Genomic DNA, 15,496 nt, shown 5'->3' with positions numbered 1-15,496 from the left:
GTGAATTTGCTTAGAAGGTGGAATGGGATCCGGAGCTCACATGGAGGGAGCAGGGTGGGTTCTTCCCTGGTGCTTTGCTTTATTTATTTATTTATGAATGAGATGGAGTCCTGCTCTGCTCTGTTGCCTAGGCTGGAGTGCAATGGAACGATCTCAGCTCACTGCAACCTCCGCCTCCCGGGTTCAAGAGATTCTCTTGCCTCAGCCTTCCGAGTAGCTGGGATTACAGGCACACATCACCATGCCTGGCTAATTTTTTTTGTATTTTTAGTGGAGATGGGGTTTCGCCATGTTGACCACGCTGGTCTCGAACTCCTGACCTCAGATGATCCACACATCTTGGCTTCCCAAAGTGCTAGGATTACAGGCGTGAGCCACCGCGCCTGGCCCCTGGTACTTTGCTTTAAATCTATTGGATATGAACAATCATTTTGGCTTTAATCCAGTGCGGCTTTTTATTCCTTTTTCTATTTCCACAGGAATTTCTCGTGACCATTACTAGCTGTAAGTTATAAATGGGGCTAGTTATGACATATTTAATAAAATGTTAGGTTTATCTGACATAAATTGTGGAAGAGTCTGTTTTTCCCCTTCTCGGCAGTGTGTGGAAGGGTAGAAAATAAGCTTCACTCTTCACAATCAGCTTTGAAAAAATAAATAAAAAAACCTGTTTCAAATGAGATGCTTCCAGATTTAAGATGAAACAAGCCAGAGAAGCAACCTTTTGTTTTTTGACTAAGAAATTGTTCATGTGTTTCCTATATTACTCTTCAAAAGTGTTTTTTTTACCTTTGTTGTTAAACAAAATCTATTCCAGCAAAATAGGATAGGAGAAGGAAGCAAAGAGTCTAATCTAAATGTGACTCCCTCTATAGTAGAAAGCTGAATTCTTCACTGGCATAGAGGCCAGAAACTGTGGTTCACGAAAGGAATGCTGATGGACTTAGGCCCTTATACAAACTTATTTCAACTATTTACATTAATGATGATGATATAATAATATTTGACATTTTGCTATCACATTTTGATCTTCAGAAGCTATTTTGTCCTTTCAGCATTACTTTTTATATTCTTGAAAACATTCGTCCTGAATTTCCCAGCACTAAGAAATAAAGACGGCTGTCTTCCAAGGAACTAGAGGTTACAATCTAGGTGATGGGCGTGCTCATGAGATTGGTGGTGGGCAAAAGTGCTGCTGCCACTGCTGCTGTCAGGCCACTTGTGTATTATTTAACATGAGTTTATATATTTTTTTCTAATAAAAAGGATAAATCAGACTTTCTAAGCATTGAAAGCATATCTTACTATTTCCCTACCTAATAGTCAACTCTGAAGCTGTAGTGCTCTTGTGTGTTCTAAGTCAGTGGCTGTAATTCTTTTTTGTGCACCACCTACTGGGAGGGTAGTGAGTAGGGAAGTGTGTAAATTCTCCTTCCTATTCATATAACTGCAAGAGTTGCTCTTCACAAGTTCCCGATTAGGCCTATGTTTTAGCACTTTATAGAGCCTTTTAATAATTGCTCCAATAACATAATTTCCCTTGGAAAACTTTGTCCACAGTAGTTTTCATTGTCCAAATGGTTTCCCCAAGGCTAGCCAACGTTGAGATATTATCTTCATCATTGATGAATTTCATTAAACATCTCGGGATACATCCTTAAGAGCATGCTTCCCCAGCTTGTAAATAGCAGCAAGACTGTTATGGAATAACACCAGCTAACCTTTATAGCCAGATATAACTTCTTTGCAACTAACAATCTAACACTAACAATCTCTTTATACACACTATCTTATTTAATTATCTCACAAGAACCCTGTGAAATAAGTTCTATATTTTCTTTATTTACAGATGAGGAAACTGAGGCTTAGATAATTTAATTAACTCGCCTGAGGCAATAGACTTAGTAAGCCAAAAGCAGGATTCACATCCAAATCTGCTGATTTCAAAAGTTGTTCTCAATCTGGGTTCACGTTAGAATCATTTAGTGAGCTTTAAAAAATACAAATGCCTGAGTCTCACCCCCCAGAGATTCTGACTTAATTCTTCTGATGTGGAACCTGGGCATCTGTGATCCCAAGTAAGTTTAATGTGCTGTCAGGGTTAAGAACCAGTGCTCTAGAGCTGTGTTGTCCAATATGGTAGCCAATAGCCACATGTGGCTATTTGAATTTACATTAATTAAAATTTAAAAAATCCAGGGCTGACTAGAAGCAGCTAATGTGAGCCACTCTCACAGGGAAGCGTAAATGCCACTCTCACAGGGAAGGGGCGAGTAAATGCAGCACCTTCAACTGAATCATCCAGGTAGATGTTCACATTGGGACTAATCCAGGAAACAACTTGACCCATGGAGAATGGCGAAAAGCAAGGCAGGATGACAGCCCACCTAGGAGTGACACAGAGCCAGGGGAACTTCCACCACCCAGGGAAGTGGTGAGTAAATGTACAACTCCAGGAACCCATGCTGGACTAAGAAGACAAGAGAGAAGATCCAAATAAACACAATTAGAAATGACAAATGGGATGTTACCACTGACCTCACAGAAATAAAAATAATCATCAGAAACTACTAAGAACACCTCTAAGTACACAAACTAGAAAACCTAGAAGAGACAGATAAATTCTTGGACACATACAGCCTCCCAAGGCTGAACCAGGAAGATATTGATTCACTGAACAGACCAATAATAAGCTCCCAAATTGAATCAGTAATACATAACCTACCAACCAAAAAAAGCTCAGGATCTGATGGATTCACAACTGAATTCTACCAGATGTACAAAGAAAAGCTGGTACCATTCCTACTGAAACCCTTTCAAAAAATTGAGGAGGATGGACTCTTCCCCAGTTCATTCTATGAGGCCAGCATCATCCTGATACTGAAAACCTGTCAGAGACATAAGAACAAAAGAAAACTTCAGGCCAATATCCTTGATGAACGCTGATGCAAAAATCATCAAAATACATGGAAACCAAATCCAATAACATGTCAAAAAGCTAATCTAACACAGTCAAGTAGGTTTCATCCCTGGGAGGCAAGGTTGGCTCAACATAGCAATTCAGTAAATGTGATTCATCACATAAACAGAATTAAAGACAAAAACCACGTTTATCTCAATAGATGCAGAAAAGGCTTTCGATAAAACTCAATACCCCTTCATGTTAAAAACTCTCAATAAACTAGGTATTGAAGGAAAACCTCAAAATAATAGCCATCTATGACAAACCCATAGCCAACATCATACTGAATGGGCAAAAGCTGGTAGCATTTCCCTTGAAAACTGGCACAGGACAAGGATGTCCTCTCTCACCACTCCTATCCAACATGGTATTGGAAGTCATAGCTAGAGCAATCAGGCAAGAGAGCATCCCAAATAGGAAGAGAGGAAGTCAGGCTATCCCTGTTTGCATATGGCATGATTCTGTAGAAAACCCCATAGTCTCAGCCCAAAAGCTCCTTCAACTGATAAACAACTTCAGCAAACTTTCAGGATACAAAATCAATGTACAGAAATCTCTCGCATTTCTTTATACCAACAAGAGCAAAGTCAAGAGCCAAATCAGAAAGGCAATCCCATTCACAATTGCCACAGAAAGAATAAAATACCTAGGAATACAGCTAACCAGGGAGGGGAAGTTAAAGATGTCTACAATGAGAATTACAAAACACTGCTCAAAGAAATCAGAAGTTACAAAGAAATGGAAAAACATGCTCATGGATAGGAAGAATCAATATCATTAAAATGACCATACTGCCCAAAACAGTGTACAGATTCAATGCTATTCCTATCAAACTATCAATATTCTTCACAGAACTAGAAAAAACTGTCTTAAAATTCATATGGAACCAAAAAAGCCTGAGTAGCTAAGGTACACCTAAGCAAAAAGAACAAAGCTGGAGTTATGTTACCCAACTTCAAACTATACTACAGGGCTACAGTAACCAAAACAGTATGGTACTGTTACCAAAACAGGCACATAGACCAATAGAATGGAATAGCGAACCTAGAAATAAGGCTGCACACCTATGACTACCTGATCTTCAACAAAGCTGACAAAAGCAATGGGGAAAAGACTCCCTACTCAATAAATGGTGTTGGGATAACTGGCTAGCCATATATAGAAATTGAAACTGGAACCCTTCCTTACAACATACACAAAAATCAACTCAAGATGCATTAAAGACTTAAATGTAAAGCCCAAAATTTATAAAAATTGTGAAAGAAAACGTAGGCAATACCATCCTAGTCATAGGAATGGGCAAATATTTCATAACAAAGACATCAAAAGTAATCACAAAAGAAGCAAAAATTGACAAATGGGATCTAATTAAACTTAAGAGCTTCTGCACAGCAAAAGAAACTAATAGAGTAAACCAAACGACCTACAGAATTGGGAGAAAATATTTGCAAACTATGCATCTGACAAAGGCCTAGTATCCACATCTACAAGGTACTTAAATTTATAAGACAAAAACAACTCCATTAAAAAGTGGGCAAAGGACATGAACAGATACTTTACAAAAGAAGACATGTGGCCAGCAAGCATATGAAAAACTCAGTATCACTGAGGATTAGAGAAATGCAGATAGAGGTTACAATGAGATACCATCTCATACCAGTCAGAATGGCTATTATTAAAAAGTAAAACAAAAACAAAAAAACCCACAGTTGCTGGCAAGGTTGCAGAGAAAAGGGAAGACTTATACACTGTTGATGAGAGTGTAAATTAGTTCTACCATTGTGGAAAGCAGTATGGTGATTACTCAAAGGCTAACAGCAGAACTACCATTGGACCCAGCAATCTGATTACTAGGTATATACTTAGAGGAATAAAAATCATTCTACCATAAAGATATACGTCTGCAAATGTCAATTGCAGCGTGATTCATGATAGCAAAGACATGGAATCAACCTGAATGCCCATCAGTGACAGATTGGATAAAGAAAATGTGGTACATACATACCATGGAATACTGTGCAGCTATAAAAAAGAATGAGATCATGTCTTTTGTGGGAACATGGATGGAGATAGAGGCTATTATCCTTAGCAAACTAACGCAGGAACAGTAAAACGAAATACCTAATGTTCTCACTTATAGGTAGGAGCTAAATGATGAGAACTCCTGAACACAAGGGAACAACAGACACTGGGGTCTTCTTGAGGGTGGAGGGTGGGAGGAGGGAGCGGAGCAGAAAAAGTAACTATTGAGTACCAGGCTTAATAGCTGGGTGATGAAATTATCTGTAAAAATAAACCCCTGTGATATGAGTTTACCTATATAACAAACTTTCACATGTACCCCTGAACTGAAAATAGAAGTTAAAAATTCCTGTAGTCCCAGCTCTTTGGGAGGCCAAAGTAGGAAGATCACATGAGCCCAGGAGTTCAAGACCACCCTGGGTAACATAGACTCCATCTCTTAAAAAAATAAAATAATTAGCCAGGCACACATGTAGTCCTAGCTATTTGGAAGGCTGAAGTGGGAGGATTGTTTGAGCCTGGGAGGTTAAGGCTACAGTGAGCCACGTTTGCGCCACTGCACTCCAGCCTGGGCAACAGAGTGAGACTTTGTCTCAAATAAATAGTGCTTCAGTCATATTATCCACATTTTGAGTGTTCAATGACTACATGTGGCTAGTTGCCACCATATTGGACTATACAGGTATATAACATTTCCATTGTCAAAGACAGTTCTGTTGGATAGCTTCACAGAGCCTGTGTACATACCATTTCAACTTGCTGTGTCTTTTTTTCCCTTTGGGATTGGGTGGGGCAACTAAGCATGACCTAACAATTTGGAAATATTTGCTTATAAGTTCTGGATATGGTTCTTAGAATATGTAATTAGGTACATTTATTCTACATCTCACTTATTTTATTTTATTATACATATGTATAAATGTGCAATGCCGGTGTGCTGCACCCATTAACTCATCATTTAGCATTAGGTATATCTCCTAATGCTATCCCTCCCCCCTCCCCCCACCCCACAACAGTCCCCAGAGTGGAATGTTCCCCTTCCTGTGTCCATGTGTTCTCGTTGTTCATTCCCACCTATGAGTGAGAATATGCGGTGTTTGGTTTTTTGTTCTTGTGATAGTTTACTGAGAATGTACATCTTACTTGTTTTCAAAATGAGAAAAAAACTTTCATTCTCTAAAGGATGGAGTGCAGATAGTTTGCTAGAATGGAGGTTATGATCTATGTTGCCATCATGTTCATTTCCCAGGATAGAATCCTAAAAGAATTACTGGGTGAACAGGTATGAATATATTTAACCCTCTGTGAAAGAATTTTTCTGAGATATTGTGTTAGTTGACTCATTCACTACTATTTGAGAATTGTGTAAGAAGCACATGCTCCCTTGACAGTATTTCATTATCATTTAAAAAACTACTTCTAAAGGAAAATTATGGTACCTTGTTTTAATTTTCATTTATTACTAGAGAATCTAAAGTCTGTCTTTTTTTTAAGCAATTTCATGTTCCTTGTGATTATAGTATATGAAAGAATGGATAAACAAGTAGTTTTTTGCTGATAATGTTTACTGTATGAAAGCAGTCCAAGTGGTATATGAGACTTTTGTAACTCTTATTATTTTGTTTATACTTTAGTGATAGATTACTTTTATTCTCAGTGAGTTGTGAGTCAGCTGTAATTGTAAAGAAAAGTTGTTATTGTGTGCTCAGTAACCGTAACAGTCATTTTACATCTAATAGAATTGTTACCATGTTATCTGATGAAGTTATTCTTTTTTGCTATTTTGTGTTTCAGATAATTGCAATAAAATGTACTGCTGACAATACTTTGCAGTGTTAAATGTCATTAAAAAGTCATAATTGATAAATATTATAACAGAATACTTATAAATGTCTTTGAATAGCCCTCTTAGGGGAAACTGACTTTTTTTCTACCATGATTCTTTGATGATGAAACTAATGAAGGAAAGTAGAGGAAACATTGAAATCCACTGAAGTAGAGTAGCGATTGAATTCACACAGCTAGTTAACATTAGCTCTGGGGCTAGAACTCAGGTTTCCTGACTCCTTGTCAAGTTACTTTCTACCTGTCAATCTCCTATTTCAGTTAATCACATAAATGATAGACATACCTGTTTAAGCATACTGTCCTCAATTGTATGTAGGTCACTGATGGACATTAGTCCATACAGCAGCAGCTGCTAGAGATAATGTACAGTTTCACGCATTGAGAGAGGTGGGGAAAGTTGAGGGTGTTCTGGAGTGATGGGGTAAGTGAAGGGGGTCAAGACTCACCTGGAAAGGCCACTCTATGCCAAGAGCTCTCCTTTGGCCTTGGGCCAATGCCTTCAGTGACTCAGTTATGGATGGATATGGACTCACATGCCACATTTGTTTTCACTGACCCATAAGATAGATCACACTTTGCCTTTCAATCAAGATAAACTAGAGACTGGTAACTTTCTGTGAAATGAACACATTTTTGATAAACTGGTGTTCATAGCTGTTAGTAATAATTGGAAGGTGACAAGCTAGATAAGGAAGGACAATGCATGCTTACTAGGAGAATCTCATGAAGCTTTGGAAACTGTCTAGAACCCCATTATTTCATATGCAGGAGTATGTCTGTGTTCATTTTCCTATCCTTCAATAGCCTGCCACAATATGTTGCTATATAGTGTGCACTAAAAAATTACTGCTTTGAAATTTCTTAGCAACTTGTTAATAGACCACTTCTAGGACTTGGGAATAATCTATGAGGTAAGATGAGACAGGACATCTAAAGGAACAGAAGTAAGTTTAAGTGGTTTAGGAAACTTTATTTATGACATAGATTCTGTTAAACTCTACTAAATATCCTTTTTCTTCTAGGAAGTTTGTGTGTATGTTACAGCCCAAAGTGTGCCTCTTGGGAACAAATCACATATTCAGTGTTTTACATTCATAAAGGTACTTTTCATGTCTTCTTTGTTACTTTTACATAATAACTTTTTCCAAATAGTAGCAAATTAGATAGCTCTTAACAGTGTTATTAGTAATTTTTTGGAGACAGGGTCTCCCTTTGTCACCCAGGCTGGAATGCGGTGGCATGAATACTGCTCACTGAAGCCTCAACCTTATGGTCTCAAGTGATCCTCCCTCCTCAGCCCACCAAGTAGCTGGGACTACAGGCGTGTGCCGTCATGCCTAGCTAATTTTTGTATTTTTTGTGGAGATGGGGTTTCACCATGTTGCCCAGGGTGGTCTTGAACTTCTGAGCTCAAGTGATCCACCCGCCTCAGCTTCCCAAAGTGTGGGGATTATAGGCATGAGCCACCATGCCCGGCTGAGAGTATTATTACCATGGAATCAATTTTTATCAGTTCATTCTATATCTGTATACTTACAGGATATATATTTCCTGAAGAAAGTTGTCAATGGTGAGTATCAAGTTAGCTAGTTATTTTTATATATCATATATTTTTATCCTGGTCTATATATTTTTCTAGGCTTGTGGACCAATCCTAAGGAAGGTATTTATCCAAAGTGTGTTTATTTGCTTTTTAGTTATCGCTATTTGGAAAGTATGTATAGATTTAACTTACAGAGTTAAATAGGGTTTCAGTTAAAAGCGTCCATGATCTCAGACCTCAACAGGTTTTAGATCTAAGATACATTTATTCCATTTCACACATCTATGGCCCAAGATATTGATAAAAAGTCTAGGGAGAAGCCGTCAAATGCCTAACTAATTTCTCCTGGTTCTGTAGTCAATCACAGTGTGCCCTGTAGTAGTTTTAGTTTGAACCATGCTAAGGAGTTATTGTTTTGCTTGTTTAATTCCTTAAAATGAGTATTTGTGCAGTATATACTATGGGTGTATTTAAATTTTTTTAAACATGAAAATTTTTCCAATATTTAAAAAAAATTACGCCAAGCCACACCAGAGCTGCTTATTCTATAGATGGACCTGATATTACCTCCTCAGTTTAGAGATTAAGGTAAAAAAGTTTAAGAACTTAATGGAGAAGCTAAAGTAACTTCAGAACTAGACATATATACTATTCATACTTAAGTTGTATAAGTTTGAGATTTTTGTGGAAAATTTTCACACATTTTTCTAATGGTTAATCTATTGATCAAAGGCAGTAAATAAAACTTTTCTGAAGATTAAGAGTTAGAAAGTAGACAGGAAAGGCCAATATACTGAGGTTATTAGCTCGACTAATTCCCTTCCTACCTAAAAGTGGGATTTGTAAGTGATTTGGAGAAGTCTCAGAGGGTCTTAATGACTGCACGTGTGTGGCGGTGAGCCTTGAGGAATGTGGGCCAATGAGCCATGTGGTCATCTCTATCTCTTGGATCTTTAAGTAAATTCCTTCAGATCCTCTCCTCCCTGAACAATCCACCTGTCATGGTCTAAGATTATAATAAGCCCAGAACAACTACTGGAGTGTGACTGCACTCAGATTATCTGCCTTCAATGCTGGTTTTTGGAGAATGAGGGGAACCGTGAAATCTAGAAGTCTGAAGATGCCTGCTTACCAGTTTCATGGTCACTGAAAATATAGTGTTACATAGTCACTGCCTTGGGTGGAGTTCCAGTTCTTTGTTTAACATTCTCTGGCTTCATGTTCTCTCTTTGCAGGACACAGCAAGACCTTCACCACTTCTCTTGAGAATGTTGGCTCACACATGACAAAGGGCATTACTTTTCTCAACCTTGGTGAGTGATGGAGAGATCACACCCCTGCTCTGAACACTTGTTCCTAGGCATGGTATACCTCAGCCTTCTATACTATCCCATTTCTCATGCCTCTTTGAGACTCGGATTGTGATGACAATCAATGACCCACTTGAAATCTGATGAGAGAAGATTTTCTCTGGAACACACCCTTCCCTCTCAACTCCTTAGCCTTTGGCTTGAAAAGGGTTGGGGGTTGTATCTTCCCTTTTTAGAGAACCTAGGCTGTGAGCTTTCTTATGTTTTTTGGTAGCAGCCTAAAAAGCTATTTGTTAACATAAAAATGATAACTTGTATGAGATGTTCCCAAATAGCCCATGAGAAATAATACATCATGTTATCCCTTGATTATAGAGAGGACGGGGCCTCTGGGAAATTGTCTATTTCCTGTTGCTAATCTTGAAAAGCTTCCAAGTCCCATTAATGATTTATGGATCAGCTTGAGTTGTTTTGATTGAGTAAATATGGCGAAGGGAACCTGAGTATAATGAGGAAAATAAAGAAAGGGTTTGTTGTACCTCCCCCCTGAAAGCTGCTTTTCCATGCCAGTTAGGATGTGGTGCACAAAGTTTAGCACAAGACTAAGTAATTATTTACTTGCTTACATATGGAACATGGCATATGGAACATTTCCTTTAAAAAAGGAGTTTCAGGTTTAGAGCATGTAATTCTTTGATATCTTTTTCCATCCCTATTCCACAGTCCATCCACTGTCATGACGCATGTTTGGGAGAGTGCAATGTGAGGAAACTGAGCAAAGTTATTTTTATTTTGAATGATACCATTGATGAGGTTGGATACTTACGCTGAGTGGGCCAGTATGGGCAAATTTTAACATGATCTCTGAATTTGTGGGAAATTGCCTTAGGGAAGCCTGGTTCTACTGCTTCCTGTGATAAGAGAGAGAAATATTATAGAAGGTTTCCTGGGTCTGGGACTTGATTCTTATCAGCAATGCTTTATCAGCATCCCATCTCAAGAGTGATGTGGGAAACTTTCCACTAAGAAAACAGCACTTTGTGAGGGCAAAGGTATCCTTCCTTTTTTTACCCCTGGGAATGACTTGCAAAGGGCAGGCAAGATTTAATCTGTGGTCTTCAGCGTGTGGAGAGGCCAGAAATATAAGCTTTGTAAAAATAGGCTATCTTAAACATGTTGTCTTTCCTTCTTAAGCATATTTTATAGGCACAAAATCATAGCCCAGTTTAAAACTGCTGTACAGGTAATTTTTATGACAACAATATTGTTTTGAGTAATATATTTTTTGCTATTACGTGCAATTTCCCTGGACTGTCACCCTATTAAAATGGGCTTATATTGATTAAAATATTAAAGAATAATTTTTTGAAAATTTCCATGAACCCCAGACACTTCTATGTAAGAAAGATATGTTTATAAATAATGAGCTACTATTTATTTAATGAATAGTATATGTTAAGTATTTTACTTGTTATCTTGCTCCCTACAGCAATTCTGATTGGTGATATTATCCCCATTTTACAGATAATGAAACTGAGGCTCAGAAAGAGTGAGCTCTGTGCTTAGGCTTACCTCAGTGTCTTTTATAAGGGACACTAGATTATTAATAGTTTCTTTTTTTTTTTTTGAGATGGAATCTTGTTCTGTCTCCCAGGCTGGAGTGCAGTGGTGCAATTTTAGCTCACTGTAACTTCCGCCTCCCGGGTTCAAGGTTCCCACTGCAACCTCCATCTCTGCCTCAGCCTCCCAAGTAGCTGGGATTACAGGCACGCACCACCATGCCTAGCTAATTATTTTGTAGTTTCAGTAGAGACGATGTTTCACCATCTTGGCCAGGCTGGTCTTGAACTCCTGACCTCGTGATCCACCCGCCTCGGCCTTCCAAAGTGCTGGGATTACAGGCGTGAGCCACTGTGCCTAGCCTATTAATAGTTTCTTTAAACATTTTGTAATTTTTGTTTTTTAGCATTTTATTTCAACTAAAACTTTATCAAGTGTTTTGTTTAGAGGTTTTGTTCTAGTATTTTTCTGTAATGCAATCCAGAATAAACTGAGAGAAAATGAAGTGAAATGATCCCATCAGTCACCCAAACAGTATGCAACATAACTACCCAAACTAGAAAAGATAATTAGTGTTGTCAGTGTTACAATCCTAGAGTACTTAATTTAAAAAGATTTATTCATAGAATTTGATTTTTATCTTATAGCATTTTTGATATATATATATATTTTTTCTTTTTTATTGATCATTCTTGGGTGTTTCTCGCAGAGGGGGATTTGGCAGGGTCACAGGACAATAGTGGAGGGAAGGTCAGCAGATAAACAAGTGAACAAAGTTCTCTGGTTTTCCTAGGCAGAGGACCCTGCGGCCTTCCGCAGTGTTTGTGTCCCTGGGTACTTGAGATTAAGGAGTGGTGATGACTCTTAACGAACATGCTGCCTTCAAGCATCTGTTTAACAAAGCACATCTTGCACCGCCCTTAATCCATTCAACCCTGAGTGGATACAGCACATGTTTCAGAGAGCACAGGGTTGGGGGTAAGGTCACAGATCAACAGGATCCCAAGGCAGAAGAATTTTTCTTAGTACAGAACAAAATGAAAAGTCTCCCATGTCTACCTCTTTCTACACAGACACAGCAACCATCCGATTTCTCAATCTTTTCCCCACCTTTCCCCCCTTTCTATTCCACAAAACCGCCATTGTCTTCATGGCCCGTTCTCAATGAGCTGTTGAGTACACCTCCCAGATGGGGTGGTGGCCGGGCAGAGGAGCTCCTCACTTCCCAGTAGGGGCGGCCGGGCAGAAGCGCCCCTCACCTCCCGGACGGGGCGGCTGGCCGGGCGGGGGGCTGACCCCCCCCACCTCCCTCCCGGACGGGGCGGCTGGCCGGGCGGGGGGCTGACCCCCCACCTCCCTCCCGGACAGGGCGGCTGGCCGGGCAGAGGGGCTCCTCACTTCCCAGTAGGGGCAGCCGGGCAGAGGCGCCCCTCACTTCCCCAACGGGGCGGCTGGCCCGGCGGGGGGCTGACCCCCCAACCTCCCTCCCGGAGGGGGCGGCTGGCCGGGCAGAGGGGCTCCTCACTTCCCGGTAGGGGCGGCCGGGCAGAGGCGCCCCTCACCTCCCGGACAGGGCGGCTGGCCGGGCGGGGGGCTGATCCCCCCACCTCCCTCCCGGACGGGGCGGCTGGCCGGGCGGGGGGCTGACCCCCCCACCTCCCTCCCGGACGGGGGGCTGACCCCCCCACCTCCCTCCCGGACGGGGCGGCTGGCCGGGCGGGGGGCTGACCCCCCCACCTCCCTCCCGGACGGGGCGGCTGGCCGGGCGGGGGGCTGACCCCCCCACCTCCCTCCCGGACGGGGCGGCTGGCCGGGCGGGGGGCTGACCCCCCCACCTCCCTCCCGGACGGGGCGGCTGGCCGGGCGGGGGGCTGACCCCCCCACCTCCCTCCCGGACGGGGCGGCTGGCCGGGCGGGGGGCTGACCCCCCCACCTCCCTCCCGGACGGGGCGGCTGGCCGGGCGGGGGGCTGACCCCCCCACCTCCCTCCCGGACGGGGCGGCTGGCCGGGCAGAGGGGCTCCTCACTTCCCAGAAGGGGCGGCCGGGCAGAGGCGCCCCTCACCTCCCGGATGGGGCGGCTGGCCAGGCGGGGGGCTAACCCCCCCACCTCCCTCCTGGACGGGGCGGCTGGCCGGGCCGGGGGCTGACCCCCCCACCTCCCTCCCAGACAGAGCGGCTGGCCGGGCAGAGGGGCTCCTCACTTCCCAGTAGGGGCGGCCGGGCAGAGGCGCCCCCCCCACCTCCTGGACAGGGCGGCTGGCCGGGCAGGGGGCTGATCCCCCCACCTCCCTCCCGGACGGGGCGGCTGGCCAGGCGGGGGGCTGATCCGCCCACCTCCCTCCCGGACAGGGCGGCTGGCCGGGCGGGGGGCTGACCCCCCCACCTCCCTCCCGGATGGGGCGGCTGGCCGGGAGGGGGGCTGACCCCCCCACCTCCCTCCCGGACGGGGCGGCTGGCCGGGCAGAGGGGCTCCTCACTTCCCAGTAGGGGCGGCCGGGCAGAGGCACCCCTCGCCTCCCGGACGGGGCGGCTGGCCAGGCGGGGGGCTGACCCCCCCACCTCCCTCCCGGACGAGGCGGCTGGCCGGGCAGAGGGGCTCCTCACTTCCCGGTAGGGGCGGCCGGGCAGAGGTGCCCCTCACCTCCCGGACGGGGCGGCTGGCCGGGTGGGGGGCTGACCCCCCCACCTCCTTCCCAGACGAGGAGGGAGGACGCTCCTCACTTCTCAGACGGGGTGGCTGCCAGGCAGAGGGTCTCCTCACTTCTCAGACAGGGCGGCCGGGCAGAGACACTCCTCACATCCCGGACGGGGCGGCAGGGCAGAGGTGCTCCCCACATCTCAGACGATGGGCGGCCGGGCAGAGACGCTCCTCACTTCCCAGATGTGATGGCGGCCGGGAAGAGGCGCTCCTCACTTCCTAGATGGGATGGCGGCCGGGCAGAGACGCTCCTCACTTTCCAGACTGGGCAGCCAGGCGGAGGGGCTCCTCACATCCCAGACGATGGGTGGTCAGGCGGAGACGCTCCTCACTTCCCAGACGGGGTGGCTGCCAGGCAGAGGCTGCAATCTCGGCACTTAGGGAGGCCAAGGCAGGCGGCTGGGAGGTGGTTGTAGCGAGCCGAGATCACGCCACTGCACTCCAGCCTGGGCGCCATTGAGCACTGAGTTAACGAGACTCCGTCTGCAATCCCGGCACCTCGGGAGGCCGAGGCTGGCGGATCACTCGTGGTTAGGAGCTGGAGACCAGCCCAGCCGACACATCGAAACCCCGTCTCCACCAAAAAAATACGAAAACCAGTCAGGCGTGGCGGCGCACGCCTGCAATCGCAGGCACTCGGCAGGCTGAGGCAGGAGAATCGGGCAGGGAGGTTGCAGTGAGCTGAGATGGCAGCAGTACCGTCCAGCTTCGGCTCAGCATCAGAGGGAGACCGTGGAAAGAGGGGAGAGGGGAGAGGGGGGAGGGGAGAGGGGAGAGGGGAGAGGGAGCTCTATCTACCACACAGTCCTTCTCTGAATATCGATATATTTTTAAAAATATAAAACTTCAGTCTAAATGTTTTCAAGCATTAAAGTTTTAACTAAATATAAGTGACTAAAGTATTTTCTTGAAATTATAAGAAGTATCCATTTTACATGTGGCATATGAATGTAGGTATAGCGTCTGCTTATGTGTAGTACCTTTTCTTCTCCATATAAGATCTTTATTAGAAAAGTCAGCAAATAAAATATAACAAATTTATACAGAGTTATTTCATCAAATTTTCCTAGCAAACTTTTTTGTTTGTTTGTTTGAGACAGGATCTTGCTCTGTTGCCTAGGCTGGAGTGCAGTGGTATGATCTTGGCTCACTGCAACCTCTGCCTCTGGGCTCAAACTATCCTCCCACCTCAGCCTCCTGAGTAGCTGGGATTACAGGCGCATGCCGCCATGCCCAGCTAATTTTTTGTATTTTTTGTAGAGATGGGGTTTTGTCATGCTGCCCAGGGTGGTCTCGAACTCCTGACCTCAAGTAATCCACCTGCCTCAGCCTCCCAAAGTGCTGGGATTACAGGCGTGAGCCACCGTGCCCAGCCAATAAAAATAATACCCTACCTTATTTTGTTTTTAACTGACAAATAGTAATTGTATATGTTTATGGAGTACAATGTGGTGTTTCGATACCTATATACATTGTGGAATGATCAAATCAGGCTAGTTAGCATATCCTGTATTAGTTTATTGTTGCTGTAACAAATTGTGGCAAACTTAG

The 15,496-nt window shown here is 43.8% G+C and overlaps 1 protein-coding gene across 7 annotated transcripts in view; it reads left to right on the top strand.

Moving 5' to 3' along the window:
- The window catches only part of GSAP (gamma-secretase activating protein), a 112,245-nt gene that overhangs the window by 46,251 nt on the left and 50,498 nt on the right, over nucleotides 1-15,496 (top strand). For all 7 annotated transcript variants that reach the window (XM_034964312.3, XM_034964310.3, XM_034964313.3 and 4 more), the window contains 2 exons: nucleotides 7,855-7,932; nucleotides 9,611-9,688. In XM_034964312.3, coding sequence (XP_034820203.2) covers nucleotides 7,855-7,932; nucleotides 9,611-9,688 — 156 coding nt within the window. The remainder of the gene's footprint in view (nucleotides 1-7,854; nucleotides 7,933-9,610; nucleotides 9,689-15,496) is intronic.

This window comes from Pan paniscus, chromosome 6 (genome assembly GCF_029289425.2).
Source record: "Pan paniscus chromosome 6, NHGRI_mPanPan1-v2.0_pri, whole genome shotgun sequence".
NCBI lineage: Eukaryota > Metazoa > Chordata > Mammalia > Primates > Hominidae > Pan > Pan paniscus.
Note: the sequence above shows the minus strand (reverse complement) of the source record. Positions and strands in the feature narration are given on the sequence as shown.